This window comes from Calliphora vicina, chromosome 5 (genome assembly GCF_958450345.1).
Source record: "Calliphora vicina chromosome 5, idCalVici1.1, whole genome shotgun sequence".
NCBI classification, from domain to species: domain Eukaryota; kingdom Metazoa; phylum Arthropoda; class Insecta; order Diptera; family Calliphoridae; genus Calliphora; species Calliphora vicina.
Genome location: NC_088784.1, coordinates 99,595,309 through 99,616,252, shown reverse-complemented (window position 1 = coordinate 99,616,252; position 20,944 = coordinate 99,595,309). Strand labels below are relative to the sequence as shown.

The following is a 20,944-nucleotide window of genomic DNA, read 5'->3' as shown; positions in this document are numbered from 1 at the left end:
TCCAGTTCTTAAAAAATGAATAATTTCAAGATGAAATTGCTTGATGGTCCGTTCTGAACTCTACATAGGAAAACACTCACATTATGATATTATATGTCATTTTGAAAGGTACATATCTGTCATTTATTCTCATTAAGTTATTGAACATTATAGTATAAACAATAACGTTTTGTGTCGAATTTTGTGTCAACAAATCGGCATATGCGGGAAGTTTTGCTTTACTTCATTAATTTGAAAAAAAGTGCCGCTGAAGCACACCGTTTTCTCACCGAAGCTTATTGTGAATGTGTTCCATTGGTTACAACATGCGAGACATGGTTTGCGCGGTTCATAAGTGGTGATTTTGACACGTTAGACAAAGATCACCCAGGCCAGCCAAAAAAAGTTTGACAACCATGAAGATAACTGATTCTTTTGAAGCGATCATTGTAAGAAAAACGCCCAGAATATGCGGTCAGACATGAAACCGTAATATTCCATCATGACAACGCTCGGCCACATGTTGCAATACCTGTTAAAACTATTTAAAAAGAAGTGGTTTAGGAAGCTTTGCCTCATCCGCCTTATAGTCCAGACCTTGTCCCGTCCAAGTACTATTTGTTTTGATCTATGCAGAACGCTCTCTCTGTGATACGCTTTATTTCAGAACAGAGTGTCCGAAATTGGCTTGATTCGTGGAATCCATATGTTGGCAGAAAGATGGGAAAAGGTCATAGCTAACAATGGCCTATACTTTGAATAATTTTATATTGTACAAATTTTTCACATTTGAAAAAAATCCCTCTTTTTAAGTTATACATACACTCAATATATCGAACAAACTTTAATATGTATAATCATTCCCACGACAGCCGGTTCTACCGGAATGACACGAGTTCACTCGGCCAAGGGCTGTCAACTCAGCAATCACTGTTGCTACAACAACAACAACAAACTTTAATAAAACGTAATAGTAATTTTCGAGATAACTTCGAATCATTTTGCATATTGGTTATTTTTAAGTATATTTGAGCACGATTTGATAAACATTTAAGAATAAAAACAGTATTATTTACGAAAAAGGAAATACATATTGAGAAATATTTTATTCTCAATTATTTTTCGAATGTGAATTTCAATTTGCAAATGAAATATATTGATTTTGTCATTCCGTTTGTAACAAATATAAATATTGGTCATAGACCCACAAAAGTATATTCTTATAAAATTCTAAGACGATTTATGTAGCTATATGACCTAGAGGGGTATGAAATGGTGCCCCAATTATTCTCTATTGATCAGAAATATTTGTTATAGAAAATGATTTAGAACAAAATGTCGGAAGACTAAAAATAATTAAGAAGAGATATACATATTTTGTTACTGAATCTAGCATAGTGAAATTTACCACTGATATTTTGTTGTAATAGAAAATATAAAATGAATCAAATCGGTTCACCCAAAATAAATGTTTTTATACGAAATGCACAGAAATCGGTGCCCATTGGTGGTGGGCATATTCGACACAGCTGAATATAACACTTACTTGTTTATTATTTAAATTTACAAGCATTTAGTCATTAGTATTTTAGTATTACAAAACTATGTTATTGTAATAGGGTTTCCGAAACTCCCAATTAACCAACGGACTTGGGACTTGATATTTCAAATTATCAAAATCGGTTTATAAAAAACATACAAATTAAAAAGTATTCAGTTTCATAAAAGAAAATATTTCTTTTAATCGTTTTCATTTAAAAAATGTGTATAGAAAATTTATCTTTTAAAAAATGTTTTATTTTTTTTATTAATGCTTTTCAGTTCTCTAGTTATTTGTTTTTTTTGCACATATGTTTCTTCTTTATTTTTTCCCCCTCCTTTTATTTAATTTTGTTTAATATGATTTTTCGTTAATTTTTTTCCAGTATTATTTGGGAAAACATGGTTTAAATAAAGTTTTCAATAAGAAAACCTACACTATTAATGCTACTTAAATATTTTCTCGTACTTTTGCCTAAAATCAATTTAATATTTTAATAAAACAAAAAACAATTACTATATACAACTCTACTGTGATCAGCAAAATACCTTATCTACCGTTAAATATACTTAAAAATAATAAAGAAAAAGTTCGTAAAATTCCAAATATACAACTCTTACAAACTAAATTAGTTTTCTATCCAGTAACTCTACTAACTTTTGGGTTGGAAGCACAGTAATTCTTTTATCAAATGCACCGTAAAATATATTTTGATTGTAGTTTTTATGCTCTATTAATTGCATTGATCATTTCTAATTTGTTTATTTTTGTTTATTTATTTAGTTTAATATGATATTTTTTTGTTTTTAATTACACTTTTTATTTTTATCATTTTCAAACATCAAATAATCATTAAATAATTAATGCTTTATAGTTTTTAGACAATTATTTTAAAACCAAATATATATTTTTTCTCGTACTTTTTTGTATTCTTTTCATATTGAAATGTACCTACGCGGAAACAACAACGTCAACTTAATATATTTAAAAACAAAACAAAAAAAAACATTAAAACGTTTGTCCTTTATTGCTTGCATACTACTCTGTCCATTCCTTACAAAAAAAAATAAATAAAAACAAAATCATCCTAATTTAAATGTTGATTTAAAAACAAACAAAATCCAAAAAAAATCACATTTTGCAGACTAATCCTGCTGTTAAGTCCGCTGTTAAATCGGTGAGTGGTAAAATAAAAATAACTAAAAGGAATGTTTTTAATTTAAACATACTTATATTAACATTAGTCCTTAAGTATTTAGTTACAAACTAATCTAGTAAAAACATAACAACATAAAGTAGTTTTACACAAGGCTTTATTTAATTTTAAATTAAACATACAATTGTATTCTGTCTAGTTTTACTTGTTTTGTAATGTTTGCTTCTAACTAACATTTTTAATTACAAACATTTTTGCAGGTGAAAGGAAGTTCTCAGACGGCTATACATGCTTATAAAAACTTCAAATCGAAATTGCGTGATATAACACCACCGCATACCACGGCACACAATACCACACATTTCCGTTCTCATTTAACATCGAATTCGCAGCATGATCGTATTGATGGTGTTGTCTATGGCAAAGAAATTCCCATAAAATCCTATATGGGACGTCATTCGGCTCCCAGTTCTCCTATATTCGGTAAACGTGTTAATGGTGTTGCCGGGCCTTCGTCTGTGGGCTTTCAGTATGCGTCCAAAGAACAAATTACAAGTGCCTCTCTACATTTACGCCGCGCTCCAACTCCTTTGGCCATGTCTAGCTCGAGTACGCACATACAGTCAAATGGTTTTGCGAAATCTGCAACTGGTTCTTATAATCTTAATAATAATGTGGCTTCTTCTCCTACGGTCAGTCCGGCAAGTTCGTTATGCTCGTCTGAAATGAATTTATCACAAGAATTACAAAACCATCCTCTATTTAAGACACCCATTGTGGATAGAAGTGTAAGTAGTAAGATTTTTAGAGTTTAAAAACTTTGTATAAATGTTATTTGTACATTTTTTTGTTGTTGTTTGTTACCTTTTTTTTTTTTTTTGAATTTGCTATGGCGGAGTTAAAGTTTAATGAGTTAGTTTAAAGCATTGAAATAAAAATGTCTAAACACTAAACACTGATATTTGTAGAATATCAAATTTTAGCTTATATTAAAAAAATAGTACAATAGTTGAGTTTAAAATTTTTGTGTTAGTAGACATCTAGAACAATAGTTATATTTCAATTGATCTTTTGTCCCACTTTGTGGAAGTAGAATTTCACCAAATTTTGACCACATATAGAATATGTTATGTAGATTCTTATTATGCAATAAAAAATAATGGTGTATATGCTTAAACGCTATTGTTTTATTGAGGGGAAGATATTATTGATAAAATGTAGAATTTGGAGCATAAATAGTTTTCCAAAAATATTCTACGGCTCTCAATCAATCTGCTGCAAAATGCTTATTTGGACTTTTTTAGAATTTGATTTGACCGTCAATTTTAATTAATATTTTAAGAAACATCAAAAATTAAAAAAAAAAAAAAAGCATCCAACTATCTTGCCCAAAATGTTTTCCAATGTTTTTAAATTAAAACGAATTTAAGGCTTTTGGACTTTTTTGAATAAAAGAGAGTTTATAGCTTAAAACAAACACATATAATGGAAGGAGATAGAAATGTCAATGAAAATAATTACGCTCTTTTCACACATACACAGTTGTGAACATTATAATAGCAGTACCACTAAATTTGTAATTTTTTTAACTGTATTCGCAGTGTACTGTGTTTGACAAGCAGAAACTAAAACCTAAACTTCCAAATAAAACCAGTTTAGATCCGTCAGTTTACAAAATATGCGCTATTTGCTTCCAAAACTGTCGGCATCCAGCGTACTCCAAAACGTATTTTTTGTTAATAGTGGATTTTTCCTTGGACTTTGTTCTAGATATCTTCTCCTTATCATATCGCTAACATTAACTTTAATTCTGTTTTAATTTGCTTGAAAGATTAAATGGATTTCATTTGATGATTTTTATATTTCGATCGTCCTGAGATGCAGTTTTCCTATAATATTGGCGATGAAATAAAATTAAATTCTGGTAGGGAATTGATGACCTAATTCTGCACATCAATACCCATTGTTTCAGTTATATTCTGCTATTTCTACGGGACTCATATAGAACATTTCGTGCACTATTTTGTCGGATCAACATATTTTTACTTTCAAAATTTGTTGTGCATTTAATAATTAATTTAGGGCCCAGATTAATAAGTCTCTCCACATTGATTTTTTACCTTGAACGATTTTTATTTTTGAACCTATAAGATCCTGTTCTGCAAATCGAGTGATTTGAACGTGATGATGATGTTCAGCAAATAACTTACAAACGTGATTGATACATACATCAAAATCGAGAAAATCGTCCCACTGAGGTATAAGGAAAAAACGGGGACAACCTCGATTTTTGGCCTATTTTTGATCTATATCTGGATTACAATATGGATATCTAATGATAGATATTTCAAAGTCCATTGCAACGATATATATAAGGCTATATTAAGTATACAATGGATCAAATCGGGGAACCTTTTTTTAACCAAAAAAATTTTTTTTGTCATACATATTTTTTCACTAATAAATTTAAAAATCAATTTAAAATTTAGTTTACCTAAAAATATTTAAAATGTTTATTTTGAAGTCTAATTTGGTGAAGGGTATATAAGATTCGGCACAACCGAATATAGCTTCAACATGAGGGTACCCTCACCATGATTGTACATCAATATATGAGGTATAGTCCTGGTTCGGATTGCTATTTAATATCGAGATATAGGAAAAGAAATAACTCGATTTGTTTTACCTATTTTTCACCAAAATATAGCACTTACCCCCATTAACACGAAGTCTTGTTAAGCCTTAACTAATAGTTGTACTGTCGGTTAAAATTATTTTTATATGAAATCTGTCAGTATAACTATTAGTTAAAACATAACCAGACTTCGTGTTACTGGGGGTTATTAGTTTGACTTAAAATATTTGTTAAAGTGTTAAAGTCATAAGGTAACAAACATAGTTATCAAACACTTAACTCTTGCAGCAACAAAATACATTTTAGTCAATGTATTATGTATGTTGTTGTATCAGACATATGATTTGTTTTAATGTATAATTCTCTATGGTTTAAGTACCCAGCAAAAATAATGGAAGTGCATCTTTACATATGACATTTTAATCACATCTAAAGTTGCAAATGAATCTTTTCTACCTCTGAAGATGTGATTTTAAATATGGGTATTTGACACTGAATTATACATATTTCGTTGATGTAATTGTTTTCTACATTTTTTGAATTTTATAAAATTTATTAAAACCTGTAAAAATTGGTATACAAACAATTTTTACATTTTTTAATCATTAAAATTATTCAACCATTGTTTCATAAATTTTATAACTACATTAAAATCAATTCATAAATGTTCAATTACATCACTTTTTTTCTATTATTTATATTTCCATCCAAGATGCCAAAAAATATAGGTATCCACTACCTACATTAAAATAACACCTTAAAATCGAAATTTAATCGCATCGAAAGCATCGAATTTATTAAGTAAAAAGTTGTCAAAAATGAACAACATCCCTCCAATGACAAGCTAATGTAAAATTCATAGCTTTTTCACCAAAATTGGAAGTACATCAAGCATGCTATTTGTTGTGAAAATTCTGCATCTTCTTCCTCACTTTTTTTGCTGGGTATGGCTATATATTTAAGCTGAAGGATATAATCTCTTTTCAAATATCGCATTTATCAATCAATTCCGTCTTCGGTTTAAGAAGATATGAATAGTTTAAATTAGATACTCTGACCAATGTTTGCAGTTTGAAAATGTAAATATATAAATAACTTTATAAAGAATGTATGTGCCCCAATATGTAACAAATATGCCATATATCATGGAATTTAATATATATAAAAAATTTCAAAGTGGAGTGATTTATCAAATATAATAGTTGGTATTAGTTTTAGATTGAATCTCAGAACGGTTTAGTTAATCAGTATTTTTATTTATTTCCTGTATTCATTGTTGTAGTCGAAAACTTGACGTTTTATTACGATATTCGAAAACGACTTTATAAAATACTACAACGACTTCGACAACGATAGAAGATAAAAAATGTATTGCATTAAACAGTTTATTTTCATCATGTATTTCAGTTTTATGTTTTCCTTTAGCTGCAATTGATTTTGAAACTATTATAGTGTAGTTCATGCAATTTAAACTTTAAAACCACCATAATAGTTTCTACATAGTGTAGTTAACTAAGTTTAGACTTTAGTTTTAACTGCGTTTTTTTAGTTTTTATATAAATTTAATGATTTTGTGTTTAACTAGTACTCCGCCTTACAATGTGCCACAGTTTCTCTTGGTCGTTTAATGTTCGTTTTGTTTTTTGCTTAATTATTCGTTATACAAATTGCCTGTTTAATAAACAATAAAGCTTTATGTTTTAAAATATATGTTATTACTATCGCTTTAATTGTACTATATACATATATCATATACATATATGTATTTATGTACGATACGTCCTCACATACTTATTTGTTATTGTTTTTTGTTTTGTTTTTAATTTATTTTATTTTTTGAATTATTCTTTTCTTTTCTATGGTTATTTTGTACGTCTAATGTTGCATAACTTTGTGCGGTCGTCCTCTTTCATAAACATGAACTTCATACAATAAAAAAAAAAATAAACAAATTTAAAAAATAAATAAAATAAATTAAAATAAAATATTTAATAAAAATCTAAACAAAAAACAGCTTAAACCATGTCACAGTTTAGAGCCAAATCATCGCATAACGGCCTCGCGTACAGGGGGGCCACCCCCGGCAAGGCCACCACCACCAGCACCTCATTTATTACAGCTTTATCAACAACAGCCGCAGCAACAGCAATTACTTCAGCAACAGCAGCAACTCTATGGTCCGACATATTATAATCACCCATACGGTTCACATCCTCGAGTAGAAGGAAAACCACCATTTATACCCAGACCGGCACCACTTTACATTCCAAAATCAAAATCACAAACTCTTAATACTTCCACCATTACTACTATCACCACCACCGCCACTACCACTAGTAATCATTTAACACATCAACAACAGCAACAACTAGTACTACAGCAACAATCACAAACTTCATACACATCAAGTCCCCATAATAAATTAATACAAACAACTGAATCCTCATACGATACACCGCCCGATATGCAATCACCACCCGTGCCACCAAGACGTCAATCCTCCGCCACTCCTCCAACACCTACGCCTTGTAATGGAGGTGGTGGTGTCAATATCTTGTCGAATGCTGTGGCAGCAACTGCTGCCGCCGTTACAGCTGGTATTACACGACTTGAGCGTAACTGCTGGCAGGATTATGCGGAGACCCAACTATTACAAAATGATTCTTTACGCAGTTCCGCTTCCTCATCATCGAACAATTCAAATACATCAAATTCATCATCATCTAGTGCGTCTTTTGTAACGGCGGCTTCTCGCTTTTCACTGTATCAGTCATCGCCGCCCGGCTGTGAACCGCCCGTACCAGCTCCACGTTTAAAAAAAGATAAAGACAAAGAGGTATACTTTCCAAACAAAACTCTTCTTCATCACAGTAATGTTTTCCGATAAATAGTCCGTCCCTACTGTCAGTAGTATTTTTAAATGGGGAAATGTATTTGTCTTAAAAAAAACTGATTTCTTAAATCACGTCATGCTTCAGAGAACATATGAGAAATTTTTTTAATACAGAATTTAAATGTATATAAAACTTGTTAACGATTCAATTACAACTACCCAGAAGTTCTGGGTTACTGTCCCGAACTAGTGATTTTTTCTATCATTTAGGATCACCACTAGTTACATAAATAGCTTGACCCTATATAGATTACATAGCGACTGTCTGATAGCTGGTCCAAAGTAGTCAACGATCCCATAGAGTCAGTGTTTACTTGACTAACTACATAACTAGTCATTATAATGTGTTCTAAGTGAAAAATAATTCACATAAAATATTCAGTTTAGAAGAAATCTCATAGCCAGTCCAACACCCGATTGCTTGTAAACAAAACTTCCTCCAACTACCTTATAGTTACCACAATGAGACCAATATTTCATAAACCAGTTACAATAGGACAGTCAAATAACCGACATCAAATAGTCTATGAATAAAAGTTTATAACTTATTTTATTATTCCTTTTAATAAAAATTAGTATTGTAATAATTAAATAATATACTCTAGATAATATTATGATTTTTTTTTTTTAAACAAACACAAACTGCGAAGCTTGTCTGCAGATACACTCAGAGTCTATGGCGGGAATAGAACCCGCAACCCTCAGATTGATAGTCCAGCACACTATCGCGTAGTCTATCGGGCACCCGATAATAATACGCCCAGCATTATATATGCACTACAAAGAGCACATACATACGTGTCAGTATATAAATTGAATCTCTTTTAGACAGCGGATACTGAATATTTGTAGAACAGCTGGGTAAATAAGTAATTTAATACAGAGCATTTTTTTTTCAAACGAGAATTAGCCCTTTGTATTCTTCTAAATCTAAAATTCAAGAGGAAATTTGTTAATTATTTAATATAACGTTTCAAGTATTATACGAGTAGTATTATTCCATAATTACGAACATAGAGAACATAGAGCGGAAACTAGAAAAAAACTCAAACAAAAAAATTACTCAAAATATTCACACATACGAGTGTTGTTTTTGTTTTCACATAGTTTTTTCTACTAATACATTCTCATCACTTAGGTTTTTGACAACTGAGTTAGGTCTTTGACGGGAGAGTTTCCACTCTATGTCTATTCTCTATGATTACGAATGAAACCCAAACTCAAAATCGAAATTCAAATTTGTATTTTTGTCTGTTAAAATTCTAAACATATTGTTACGTTTTTAGATTTTAAAAACGGTGGTTTATTTCCTTTCTTAAACATATTGTTAAGTTTTTATCTTTTAAAAGCAGTGGAGATTGCAAATAAATGGAGTTTAGTAGTTTAAAAATTGTAACTACTATTTATTTATATAAATACACGTTTATAATTCACAACTTATACAGCACACAGTAAGGCAGTTAATTTATCTTTACCTAACGATGCTTCAAATTAGACTGAATCGTTGATGTTCTCACGGCCACCTTATATACAATACATTACCATCCAGATGTTTCCAGTACCATCTACCGATGCTTCTTGAAAGTTCTAATTCTACAATGATCAACTCAAAGCTTTTATTCAATGTTGTATGTTGCACAGTTATGTTAACTGCTCTTAATCGGCCGGTAAACATCATTGTCCACAATAGAAATGTTGCGAAACATAATGCAACTTGAAACCAGTCGTTAGAAATCGTTATGTTTAAATTCAAATACAACTTTGTAACAATATATTTATAAATGAAGACATTACATGACCTATTTATTATTACTATCTGATAACTGATAACCATATTATAATACATATTCATACATATGTATATGTCAATAATATAAATGTATTTATGTATATAATGGATGTGATCTGTTAACATTACTGATGTCATACCTGCGTGTAGTCGAATAAAAAACAACAACCTTTCGAACCTAAACTTTAAAACTCACCCTATGTATTCATCAAATATCCACTTAGTATTGAATTAACTACATAATTTAAAAAAAAAAAAACAATATTTAATACATCATTATTTTAGCTGTAGTAGTATTATACACTTAACACATTTACAATCATGGTAGCTCATTTCATAACTATTAACTTGCATTGAAACATACATATTTGTAGTAGTAAATTTTTGTAGTGTCTTGTTGGTAAATGTCCGTCCTTGTCATTATTTCCTCTTTTAAATTTGCTTGATTTTTAGTTTTATAATTTTATAATCTTTGTATTATATAGTGTGTTCCCTAAAATTTGAATAAAACTACTAAAAAGAAATGTTTTTGTTTTTCTTAAAAATAACTTATGTTTAAAGTTAACTAACATTGATTTGTATTTGTTTGCTTTGTTTTTGCCCAACTCTTTTTTTCTTTCTCTCTCTCTCTCTCTAAAACAGTCCTTACGTTCTCTACAGCCCCAACATATGACAATGGGTATGAATGGTATTAATAATACAGCTTCCTCAAACGCTACAACAACAGCTGCTACTACTAATTCCCATGCTTCTGAAGATTCTATGAAAGATTTAATATCGCTGGACGATAGTCATAATAGTAGTTTTGATTTAGAAGATTTCGATCCTTTAAATCAAAATGCTCGTCCTTTACCAACACATACTGTTGGCGGTACTAAAACTACTACTAGTAGTAGAATAACTCAAAAGAAATCAACAACCTTGCCTACAAATGCTAAAAATCCCTCGGCTCTAATGACTACATCCAGCATAAGTAATCCCTTGTATACCTATTATACACCACAGCATTTGCCGCCAACTGCTTTGAAACCTCCTACCGAGAAACCTCCACCTTTACCCAAAACAGTACCACCTCCCATGCCACCACCAGATGAAGATTTTGAATTGCTACGTAAATATGGTCTCGATCAATTTACCTTGATCACAACAACGGTTACATCGACTACCAACAGTTCAACTATAACCACCACTGGCATGAGCAATTGGACAACATTTGATTGAACTTCCACAAGTGGCATCATCAACAATTCTTTTTTTTTATACTATAAAATATATAGATTTTGCGCCTATAAAAGAAATCCGTTTAGTTTCCAATTTGTTTTTATTTTATTTGTCATGTAAATACTTAAAAAAGCAAGTAAACAAATTAAGTTTATTCTAGTAATGTAATGTAAAATATTATTTTGTTAGATATATAGCCAGAGAATATATTATTATATGTATATCTATCTATTGTATGAAAAAATATTAAATTAAATTTATATAAAAAATTTAAAAATAATAAATCTATATTTAAAAAAAAAGAAAATTATAAAAATCAAAAGATGTATGATGTATGTATGTATCTCTAATTTAAGTCTTAATTATGTGATTAGTATTTATGTTTGTATGTTAAATTTATATACACTCACACATACAACCACACCATATACACATTCACATTATGTAATTGTATAGTTTGTATAAATGTTAGTTTATTAAATGCTTTTACAAGATTTTCCTTTGTTTTACAATGATTATTTCTTTTTTATTATTATTATTATGTCACACTCACTTTAAATATTCCAATTTGAAAACAAATTTGAAATAAAAATACAATATTAGAATATTATACACACATAAAACACATAAAAGACGTATGTACTTCGAAATTAACTAGAAATTTTCTTTAATAAATTATTTTAAAATATATTAAAAAAAAAAATAAAGTTAAATGAGGAGCCGCAGAACAAAAGGTACTTTTTGGATTTTTTTTACAAATTAGTTTTTTTGTATTTTTATAATATTTGGGTTGAAATCTTCTAGAGAAAATCAATAAGGGTACTCATTTAAACGCTTAAGTTTCTCATTTGTGCAAATGTTCAAATTTGCGCGACGTGTTTCATGAACCCACCTTTTCAATTTTGTGCAAGTTTATACAGAAAATTTATATTTGATAAAAATGTCAAATAAAATAAATTCAACAAAAGCTTTAAAAAAAATTTTCAAATTGTATAAATTTTAATTTAAAAAAACTTTGGAACAAATGGTGCTATACATGGTTTGGAAGATTTTGTTTATGTTCTAGCTGTTGGTTTATGTTTTGAGACACAATGCCATTAAATCCAATCATTCTGTTCCAAAGTTACACAGTTTTCACATGCACAAAATTTTTATATTTAATTTGATTTTTATTTCTTATAAATAAAAGTAAACAAAAGCAGCTGATTCATCAAATGCACAATAAATTCAAGTTTGCGAGTCTAAATTGACGCGCAAACTTATCGGAGTTGTGCAAACGAATTTCCATACATTTTTTGACAGTTCATTTGCGAGAGTGTAAAAATGCACAGATTGCACAGTTTGCGAGACATTTAAGCGCTTACATGAGGACCCTTAATTTCCCAAAATTTTTAAATTTTCAAGAAAGTACCTTTTGTTATGCGGCTCCTTAAATATTGTTTTGTATTTAATTCCTTTCCCCCTTATATTCATAATAAATTTTTAATTTTATTAAACAAAATTTCCACACAAAATTCGTTAAAATTTAAAAATTTATTATGAATAAGGCCTTTAGAATTCGAACTTAAGGTAGGATCACACGATTGCGCCAATTATTGGTCTATTTTATACGTCAATCGTGCGGCAATCATGTGAATGCTTGATAGGCAACATGCACCAATAAAAAAGTTAAAAATACACCAATATTTATTGTGTTCTAGTGCGGTAATCAAAGAAGACAATTGTGAGACACATACATATTTTAACATTTCTTTATTAATTTTTTTATACGATAATTAAGGCCGACGCAATTTTCTTTTTTATAGGGCCCATACACAGCACCATATAATTGTGCAATCAAGTGCTTGTGCCAGCTGATTGACCGTGTATGAGCTTGTGGTGTGATTGTACCAGCTGCTGGTGCTTTATCAAAAATAGTATGATGTTTTTTTGATTGTATCAGCATGATTGAATCGTGTGTTGTAAAATTAGCATCAAAAAAATAAAAAAAATTAAATATGAATGCCAAAGAAAAAATATTTTGGGGAGCATTTCTCGAACGTAAACAATGCCTAGCCTATGGAATGTTAAAAGTACGGAATGGTAGAACAATTAAAACAGGTGGACCAAGAAGCAGATAGAGAAAAAGTGGTAAAAAGAACAAATTTCGAACTAATTACAAGTTTTTCGACCAAAAAAGTGAAAAATCTGCTGCTGGAACAGATGATGTTTTTGAGTCTTCGTTGTGGTATTACGATAAACTCAATTTCAGAGAAGGAAAATGTACCATCAACACCTTCTGCGCTGATTGTCAATTCTTTTAGAAGTTTAATATGTTCTAGTTCCCCTTTGTTTTCTATCCATTTCTTTATCCAAATACGATTTTTTTGCTCACCACACAATTTAAAAAAAAATTAATTTTGTACCAGCATGCTGGTGTATTGTGTGCTTCAAGCTTAATTGCACAATCACTTGATTGCTCAATAACGATGGTGTTGTGTATGGGCCCTATTAACAAATAATTTTTTCACAAATAGATATTTTTTTACATTTATGTAAACAAAACAAAATTTAACATCTAGCTGTTTCTCTGAGTTGTCGTAAACTAGAACAATCGTGTGACTGGAATGCGACAATTATTGCCACTAAATCACTTTGCGACAATTTACGACAATCAAATTTATATAAAATGAGGCAATCATGTGACTGCAGAGAATTTGATTGGGACAATTTCTTTATTGAGCCCCAATTCAGCACAATAAAAATTGTATTAAATTAGTGCATTGCGGAAATCGTGTGATCCTACCTTAAAGGTAGTTGTTCTAAACGGTAAGTCTAAATTTCAAACTTTTTTAACGCGAATAAAGAAAAAAGGTATGTATGATTTAGGGTTGTCAATTATTCGTGTATTTTAGTAAAATTGTTTTTATGCTAAATTCCCAATTTTTAGTTTAATAAATTCACTGAAATTTATTGTTGGGGGATAAGCTAGTTCCTATGCGCATTTCACTGGTTGCTTAGGCCAGATCATCAGGAAACCTTTTCCCAAAAGGCTTTAGAAAAACTAAAGATATTATACAAATAAAACTATAGAGTGTTTGAGAATTACAGAGACTCAAGCTTTATTTGTAAAAATATCAAAGCTTAAACAAAACACCAACAATAAACCGTGATTTATCTTTTCTTACATTTCCTTACTACAATTGGTAGGTTTCTTACCGACACAAACTGTAGTGTGTAAGTGAGAAAAGAAAAAACAATTATTTATTTATTTTATTTTACAATTAATTTATTTTACACCATTTACTTTTCGAAATCAATTTCCACTTTTAGCTTTATTTTCAGCCATAACACCATTGATGCGTGCACATAAGGCATCGGCACCCTTAACATTAACATCTTCATAATCTGGCAATGACTTCATACGTTCCATCCAAGCAGTAATAAGGGGATATTTCACAGCATCGACCGGCAATAGCTTGTGCAATGTGATGAGTGTCGTATTAATCGATACATCAGCTACGGTCATTTCATTGCCCACAACATATTGACCCTGTTTAAGAAATGCCTCTAGAAAACTGTATGCATTCTGGCACATTTCAATAGTTTTGGGATTAAAATCTCCCTCACCACCATAAATATTACGGGCCTAGAAGATAATGCAAAGATTGTGATTTCGAATAGTGAACCAATACATTTTGTTAATATTATATGTAAGGGTAAATCTTATAATTTTAGCAGAAGTGCATGCAACTATATAATTGTAAAATGTTGATAATACTCACAACCATGTCTTTGATAACCTGGAACAAAACGCCATTTTCATAATGTAAACGATGATCAACTCGAGCCCTTTTGCTTAAATCCTTGGGATATAATTTATCGTCCTTGGCATATTTTGAAACCATAAAACAAATTATGGCATGGCTAAAAGAAAAAATACTATTTTTATAGATATTCGAAATCGTCGAAACTAATTTTTTAACGCCTGTTCTGTGTGGTCTAATTTATCTCAGAAGTAAACCTACATACAGTGAGTGTCACTCAAAATCGTACAACATATTTTTTTTTTAAATATTATGAAATTATACAGGCAATAATAGGTGATTATATAAAAAATTAAAAGTAATTTTATTAATTGGAACAAAAAATATGTATTTCAACAAAAAAGTTAACAAAACCTTAATTCGTTAAAAAAATATCGATGAAAATTAAAGAACATCACAAAATTCATATTTCACTTAAATTCGTACAATTATATTAAATTATAATTAAAACGTTAAAAATTAAAAAAAAATTTTAATATTAAATAATCCTAATACTTTGTAGGGTATCATTTGCTATTTTTTAGTGCCTTTACGATTTTAAATGAAGCGTTGATATTCTGGGCACTGACAGTCTTAACCAATTTGTTTATGAATAAAATTTGACTACGATGGTGTACGATTTTAAGTGACATTCACTGTACATCATGCACGAGCATGTCTTAATAAGTATCATGGTTGGGGGTAGTGCACTAAATGTTGATTGAAATCAGCATTGCACTATCACTTACTCAAATTGCAAAAAGTTTAGTTTGCACTATTTTTTATCAGATTTAGTGATAATCATGGCTATTCCTGTTCTCACTTTCACCATTCACCCTATTTTTGAAAGCAACAATACAACAATATAATATAAAATAAGAGTTCGAAAATTATATAATTAAGGTTAAAAAAATCTCTTGTAAAAATTTATAATTAGAAATGCTGAGAAAATTAGATACTATTGTTGTAATTATGCTTCCAAAAATAAGGTGAATGGTGAAAGTGAGAACAGGAATAACCCTGAATGCTTATTTCTTAACTAGCACTAAACAAAAATAGTGATAGTGATAATTCTTTAACTATCACTAAACGAAGATTTAGTGCAAAAATCTGCACTACAATTAGTGCAAAATTTTAACCTGCAATCAAAAAAAGATGCATTAAATATACTATCACTAAATTTTCAAAAATGAATAGTCATGAAATTGTTAAATCCAAAATCGAAAAATAAAAATTTTAAATAGTTTTGTTATTTTTAATGAAATATTAGTCTTAAGTTTTAAATTAGTGTACAGAAATAAACTTAAACCATTTTGAACTTAAAAATTTAGTGCACAATTTGAAGTTGCACTCAAATTAGTGCATACAAAAAAGTTGCAATAAACTGAAGATTGCATTTTTTCAAATCAACTAATTTAATTTTGAGTGCAAAATTTTTTAAATCACTATCACTAATGTTTAGTGAGGCTGCTAATTTTCAACTCATCACTAAATATGATCAAAATGATTCCACTAATTTTGCACTATCACTAAGTATTAGTGCAAACTACAAAATTAGTGCACTACCCCCATCTATATAAAAGTATCTATATAAAAAGTACCTGTCTATATAGACTTCTCCATCTGTATCGACAAAAACTGGTATTTGATGTTGGGGATTTAGCTGAAAGTAAGACAATGTGTAAATCAATAACTATAAATTCTTATCATATACAGTGAGTGACAATACAATGGAAACTATAATCACAAAGTATACAGAGGCGTCAAATTTGACAGTTCAAAAACACTAAAATCAGCTTTTTTTAAATTGTTTCGATAGAAAGAGAAAACAAATTTGCGGTTTAATACAGTCAGTGCGTTAAAACAAACAACTATACAAATAAGCACAAAACCAAACCAGTTGAAATTGTTTCGAGCGAAAGAGACAAATATATTTTTTTTGCCGTGTCGCCTCTGTATATTTTGTGCTATAATCCTTAATTTCAGCTTTCAGAAACATGACCCTACACCAAATTATACTTTAAAATATTTTCAGATAAATAAAATTTAAATTTTCTTCTATTTTTTTAAATTGTTTTTAAAATTTTTTTTTTCGAAATTGTTTTTTAAAAGGTTTTTTCAATATTTTTTTTTAATTTTTAAAATTTTTTTGAAAAAAAATTTATGACATGTTTTCGATGAAAAAAAAATAGGGTTAAAAAATATTTTTCCCGATTTTGACCCATTGTAGGTCCAACTTACTATAGCCTTATCGTTGTAATGAACTTTAAAATATCTATTATTAGTAATCCAGATATACGCCCATGTTCTGAAAAGCGCATATCGCTTAAAATTTGCGTTTTCGATTTGAAAACACCAAACAGGTGTTCTGACATTTGGCGTTTTCAAACCGCAAGTGTATACTGAAATGAATAGAAAATCGCGCGGTTTTAAGAACATGTTGAAATGCATTTTTCAAACCGTAAGCGATTGAAAATTAATAAGTATTTTGAATTTTCGACTTATTCATTTCAAATTAAAAAAAAATATTTAACGGTAATTGTTTAAATGCACCAAAACAATGAAAAAAAGCTTTTATTTATCAGCGTTTTTAAAAGCTATTTTCTACATATTATTATTTTTTTCTGCCTTTCTCTTCGATGGCATAGTGTTGAAATTTGTTGTACAACTGCGGAACTTTGAATTGGTAAAATATATTACTAAGTACTAATACAATAAGTACCCAGCGGGAAAAACATGCTGTAAATAGGCCTTCCTAAAGGACTTGTTTTGCAGACACAAGCACGCCCAGCCTTATTATACCCTACACCACCATAGTGGGGAGGGTATTATGGGTTTGTGCAGATGTTTGTAACGCCCAAAAATATTAGTCTAACACCCATCTTAAAGTATACCGATCGACTTAGAATCACTTTCTGAGTCGATTAAGCGATGTCCGTACGTCCGTCTGGTCGGCTGGCTGGCTGTCCATGTAAACCTTGTGCGCAGAGTACAGGTCGCAATTTTGAAGATATTTCGATCAAATTTGGTACATATTATTTTTTCGGCTCAAGGACCAAGCCTGTTAAAACTGGCTGAAATCGGTCCACTATTTCACCTAGCCCCCATACAAATGTCCTCCCGAAATTGGACTTTATCGGTCATAAATGTTTAATTTATATATGTATCTCCACAAATTCCGCTACAAATAAGTTTTATATACACAAAATTCATGTCACCAAATTTTGTTACGATCGGTCCATAATTAGTCATAGCTTCAGAAAATCACTTTAACGTGCATAAATCGCTTAAAAATGTTGGTAAACACACAAAATTCAACATAGTCGGGCTTGACCGACCATACTTTCTTACTTGTTGCAAAATCATTTAAATTTTACACTACCAAGCCTTGCATACTCGATTCTGTTAGAGCGGTGGTTGAAGGCCTACTTAAGAAGGCATAATAGAAGGTCTTCCGTTAAGAAGGCATATTAGAAGGCCTTCCGTTGAAGGCATGTAAGGAGACCTGCAGCGTAAACTACGATTTTGTTCATATATTTAGGCCTATATCTCGGATACTAAGTTCTGTATATTAGAAATATGTATTTCAAATGCCACTCTTCAAGCAGCTCACTTGGAGCTATTCAAAAGATGATACCATTATAATTTATACAACGTATACCATGAAAGAAATAAGAAAAATTTGTATCACCAAAAAAAATGATAACGATTTTTTGACAAGTACTAATGCTCTGAAAATATCTTAATAAATATTAAATTTTGGTACATTTAAATGTACCCAAATATGTACTTATTTGCCATCAATGATTTTAATCACAAACTCAAGAAAAATTTTTCCCACTCGCAATAGAAGTTTCCACCGGTTTTTTAGTGCAATCTACAATCACTATTACACCATAAATAATGAACATAATTAACTTACCTTTAAAAATTCCTCACTCAAATGTTGCTTTTGTGCAAAATCAACAAATCTGTTTAAATGAAAATATGTAGATTATTGTTTAATTATGTAAGTTAGCAAACAATCATAATGAATTTAATATTTATTGTGCAAAAAATTACCTATAAAACTTACTTTAAATCCACATCAAGACCAATTAATTTGGCCGTAATCATACAGGTTCTGGCTGGCGGACTAAATAGGGCATAATATAATGTGGGTTTACTCATTGCCACAAATTTATTTGTTCAATTATTTATTATAAACAATTTTAGAATATTTTCTGGTTGTGCTTTAATCAAATAGTCCGTCCGTTTAAAATAGCGAGAGTATTTATTTGTTTACGGATTTGTAAGAAACTAACAACAAGGCCCATGTAAATTTAGTTGAAGACATTATGTTTGTTATAAAAGCTTTATATAAATATATGTAGTAAGTATATGTATGTATGTATAATAGAGGGGCCCCAAAAAAAAAGTTGCGGATGTTCCCAACAAAAATAAAAGCTTAATTCATTCTAAGATACCGTTTCTTAAAATGTTTGTCCTGATGTCAGTATTTGGTGGGCTGGATCGAAGGATAAGGTTTTTATTTTTTTTCAAAAATATTTGAAATAAAACAAGTAAGAGTGCTATATTCGGCTATGCCGAATCTTATATACCCTTCACCTTTGTTGTGGATGCATTATTATTTTTTATAATTAGTATATAGGTATGTATGTACATTGCCCACTTTCAGCGTACAGCATCCTAAATTTATCAAGAACACAAAAAACAACAACAACGCCAAACGAAACAGAACACCAAAAGAAAAAACAAAAACAAAATACGCAAGGCAATGAAACCAACATCCAAACATACGTTTAATTGTATAAAAAACAACAACAACGCCAAAAGAAACAAAACACCAAAAAAAAACAAAATACGCAAAGCTTGCCATCCAACCATACGTTTTGTTGTTTTTTTGTCAAAAAAACCAACACACAACCAAACAAACGTTTAGTTGTATAAAAAACAACAACAACGCCAAAAGAAACAAAACACCAAAAAAAAAAACAAAATACGCAAAGCTTGCCATCCAACCATACGTTTTGTTGCTTTTTTGTCAAAGCATGTGTTTTTTGATGAAATTTTCAGAGGTTGTCTCGGATTTTTGCTCATATCTCCGTTATTTATGGACGGATTTTGCTGATTTTAAATAGCAAAATTCTCGAAAGTATGTCTGACAGAATTGTTGAAGATTTGGATCCCGGATATATCTGGGGCCTTCAGAAAATTGATTTCAACAGACAGACAGACAGACGGACATGGCTTAATCGACTCCGCTATCTATAAGGATCCAGAATATATATACTTTATAGGGTCGGAAATGAAAAATGTAGAAATTACAAACGGAATGACAAACTTATATATACCCTTCTCACGAAGCTGAAGGGTATAAACAGTTCACAAATTTGACAGATGCTGCGCATGTCAAAATCTATTGCGTTTATGAACACTATACATTGCAGTGTTGCTTTGCAAAATGCGTTTATGAAGTCAGCCTTTTTTAAATAGAATTATTCAAATTAATTTGTTTAAATTATTAGAAATTCACCGAAACTGTTCTTTCTGTTTTTCGAAATTCAATCTAGTTTGAATTTTTGAAACATATTCAGCCCAATTATGAATAAAAAATTCCCCGGGAGTTTTTTCCCATTGAATTTAAATAGGAAAAATGAGAAAAGGGAAAAACTCCCGGGGTATTTTTATTCATAATTGGGCTGTCTTACTTCCCGATCTGATTTTAGTTCCAGACTCAAAATGTTTACGTAAAATATCTAAAAAGTCGTAAAACATTTATTTTTTTTAGCTTGTTTAACTACTCAAGCGTTGACCCCTACTAGTGGGAGTAGTGTTTGTGGATATTTGAGATTCAGAGATTGTCACAAGATCTTGTGACTAAACATTCATTTAATTGGGAACATCGACAACTTATTTTTGCTCCATACAAACGGGGCCAACCTA

General features: G+C 30.2%; 2 protein-coding genes across 4 annotated transcripts in view; one reads left to right on the top strand and one right to left on the bottom strand.

The window, feature by feature from the left end:
* The window catches only part of LOC135959596 (DENN domain-containing protein 1B), a 35,872-nt gene extending 23,952 nt beyond the window's left edge, over positions 1-11,920 (top strand). Inside the window, exons 7-10 of one of the 3 annotated variants that reach the window (XM_065510556.1) lie at positions 2,664-2,696; positions 2,936-3,463; positions 7,325-8,146; positions 10,635-11,920. In XM_065510556.1, the coding sequence (XP_065366628.1) occupies positions 2,664-2,696; positions 2,936-3,463; positions 7,325-8,146; positions 10,635-11,213 (1,962 nt within the window). In that variant the 3' untranslated portion in view covers positions 11,214-11,920. The remainder of the gene's footprint in view (positions 1-2,663; positions 2,697-2,935; positions 3,464-7,324; positions 8,147-10,634) is intronic. The other 2 variants (XM_065510557.1, XM_065510558.1) reach the window with 2 other exon arrangements.
* A 2,549-nt stretch (positions 11,921-14,469) lies between these two features.
* Positions 14,470-19,226, bottom strand: GstE13 (Glutathione S transferase E13). Its single transcript, XM_065514336.1, has 5 exons — positions 19,074-19,226; positions 18,921-18,969; positions 16,600-16,661; positions 14,978-15,119; positions 14,470-14,841 (listed from the first exon to the last, which is right to left on the bottom strand). The coding sequence occupies exons 1-5, from the start codon at positions 19,166-19,168 to the stop codon at positions 14,509-14,511; spliced, it is 681 nt and encodes a 226-aa protein (XP_065370408.1). The 5' UTR covers positions 19,169-19,226; the 3' UTR covers positions 14,470-14,508.
* Between the last annotated feature and the right edge of the window lie 1,718 nt (positions 19,227-20,944).

Coding starts and splice junctions, on each gene's coding strand:
- GstE13 (XM_065514336.1), bottom strand. CDS start 19,168: ATGAGTAAACCCACATTATATTATGCCCTATTTAGTCCGCCAGCCAGA. Junction 18,970..19,073: donor GGTCTTGATGTGGATTTAAA/GTAAGTTTTATA, acceptor TCATTTAAACAG/ATTTGTTGATTTTGCACAAA. Junction 14,842..14,977: donor AGGTTATCAAAGACATGGTT/GTGAGTATTATC, acceptor ATTATCTTCTAG/GCCCGTAATATTTATGGTGG.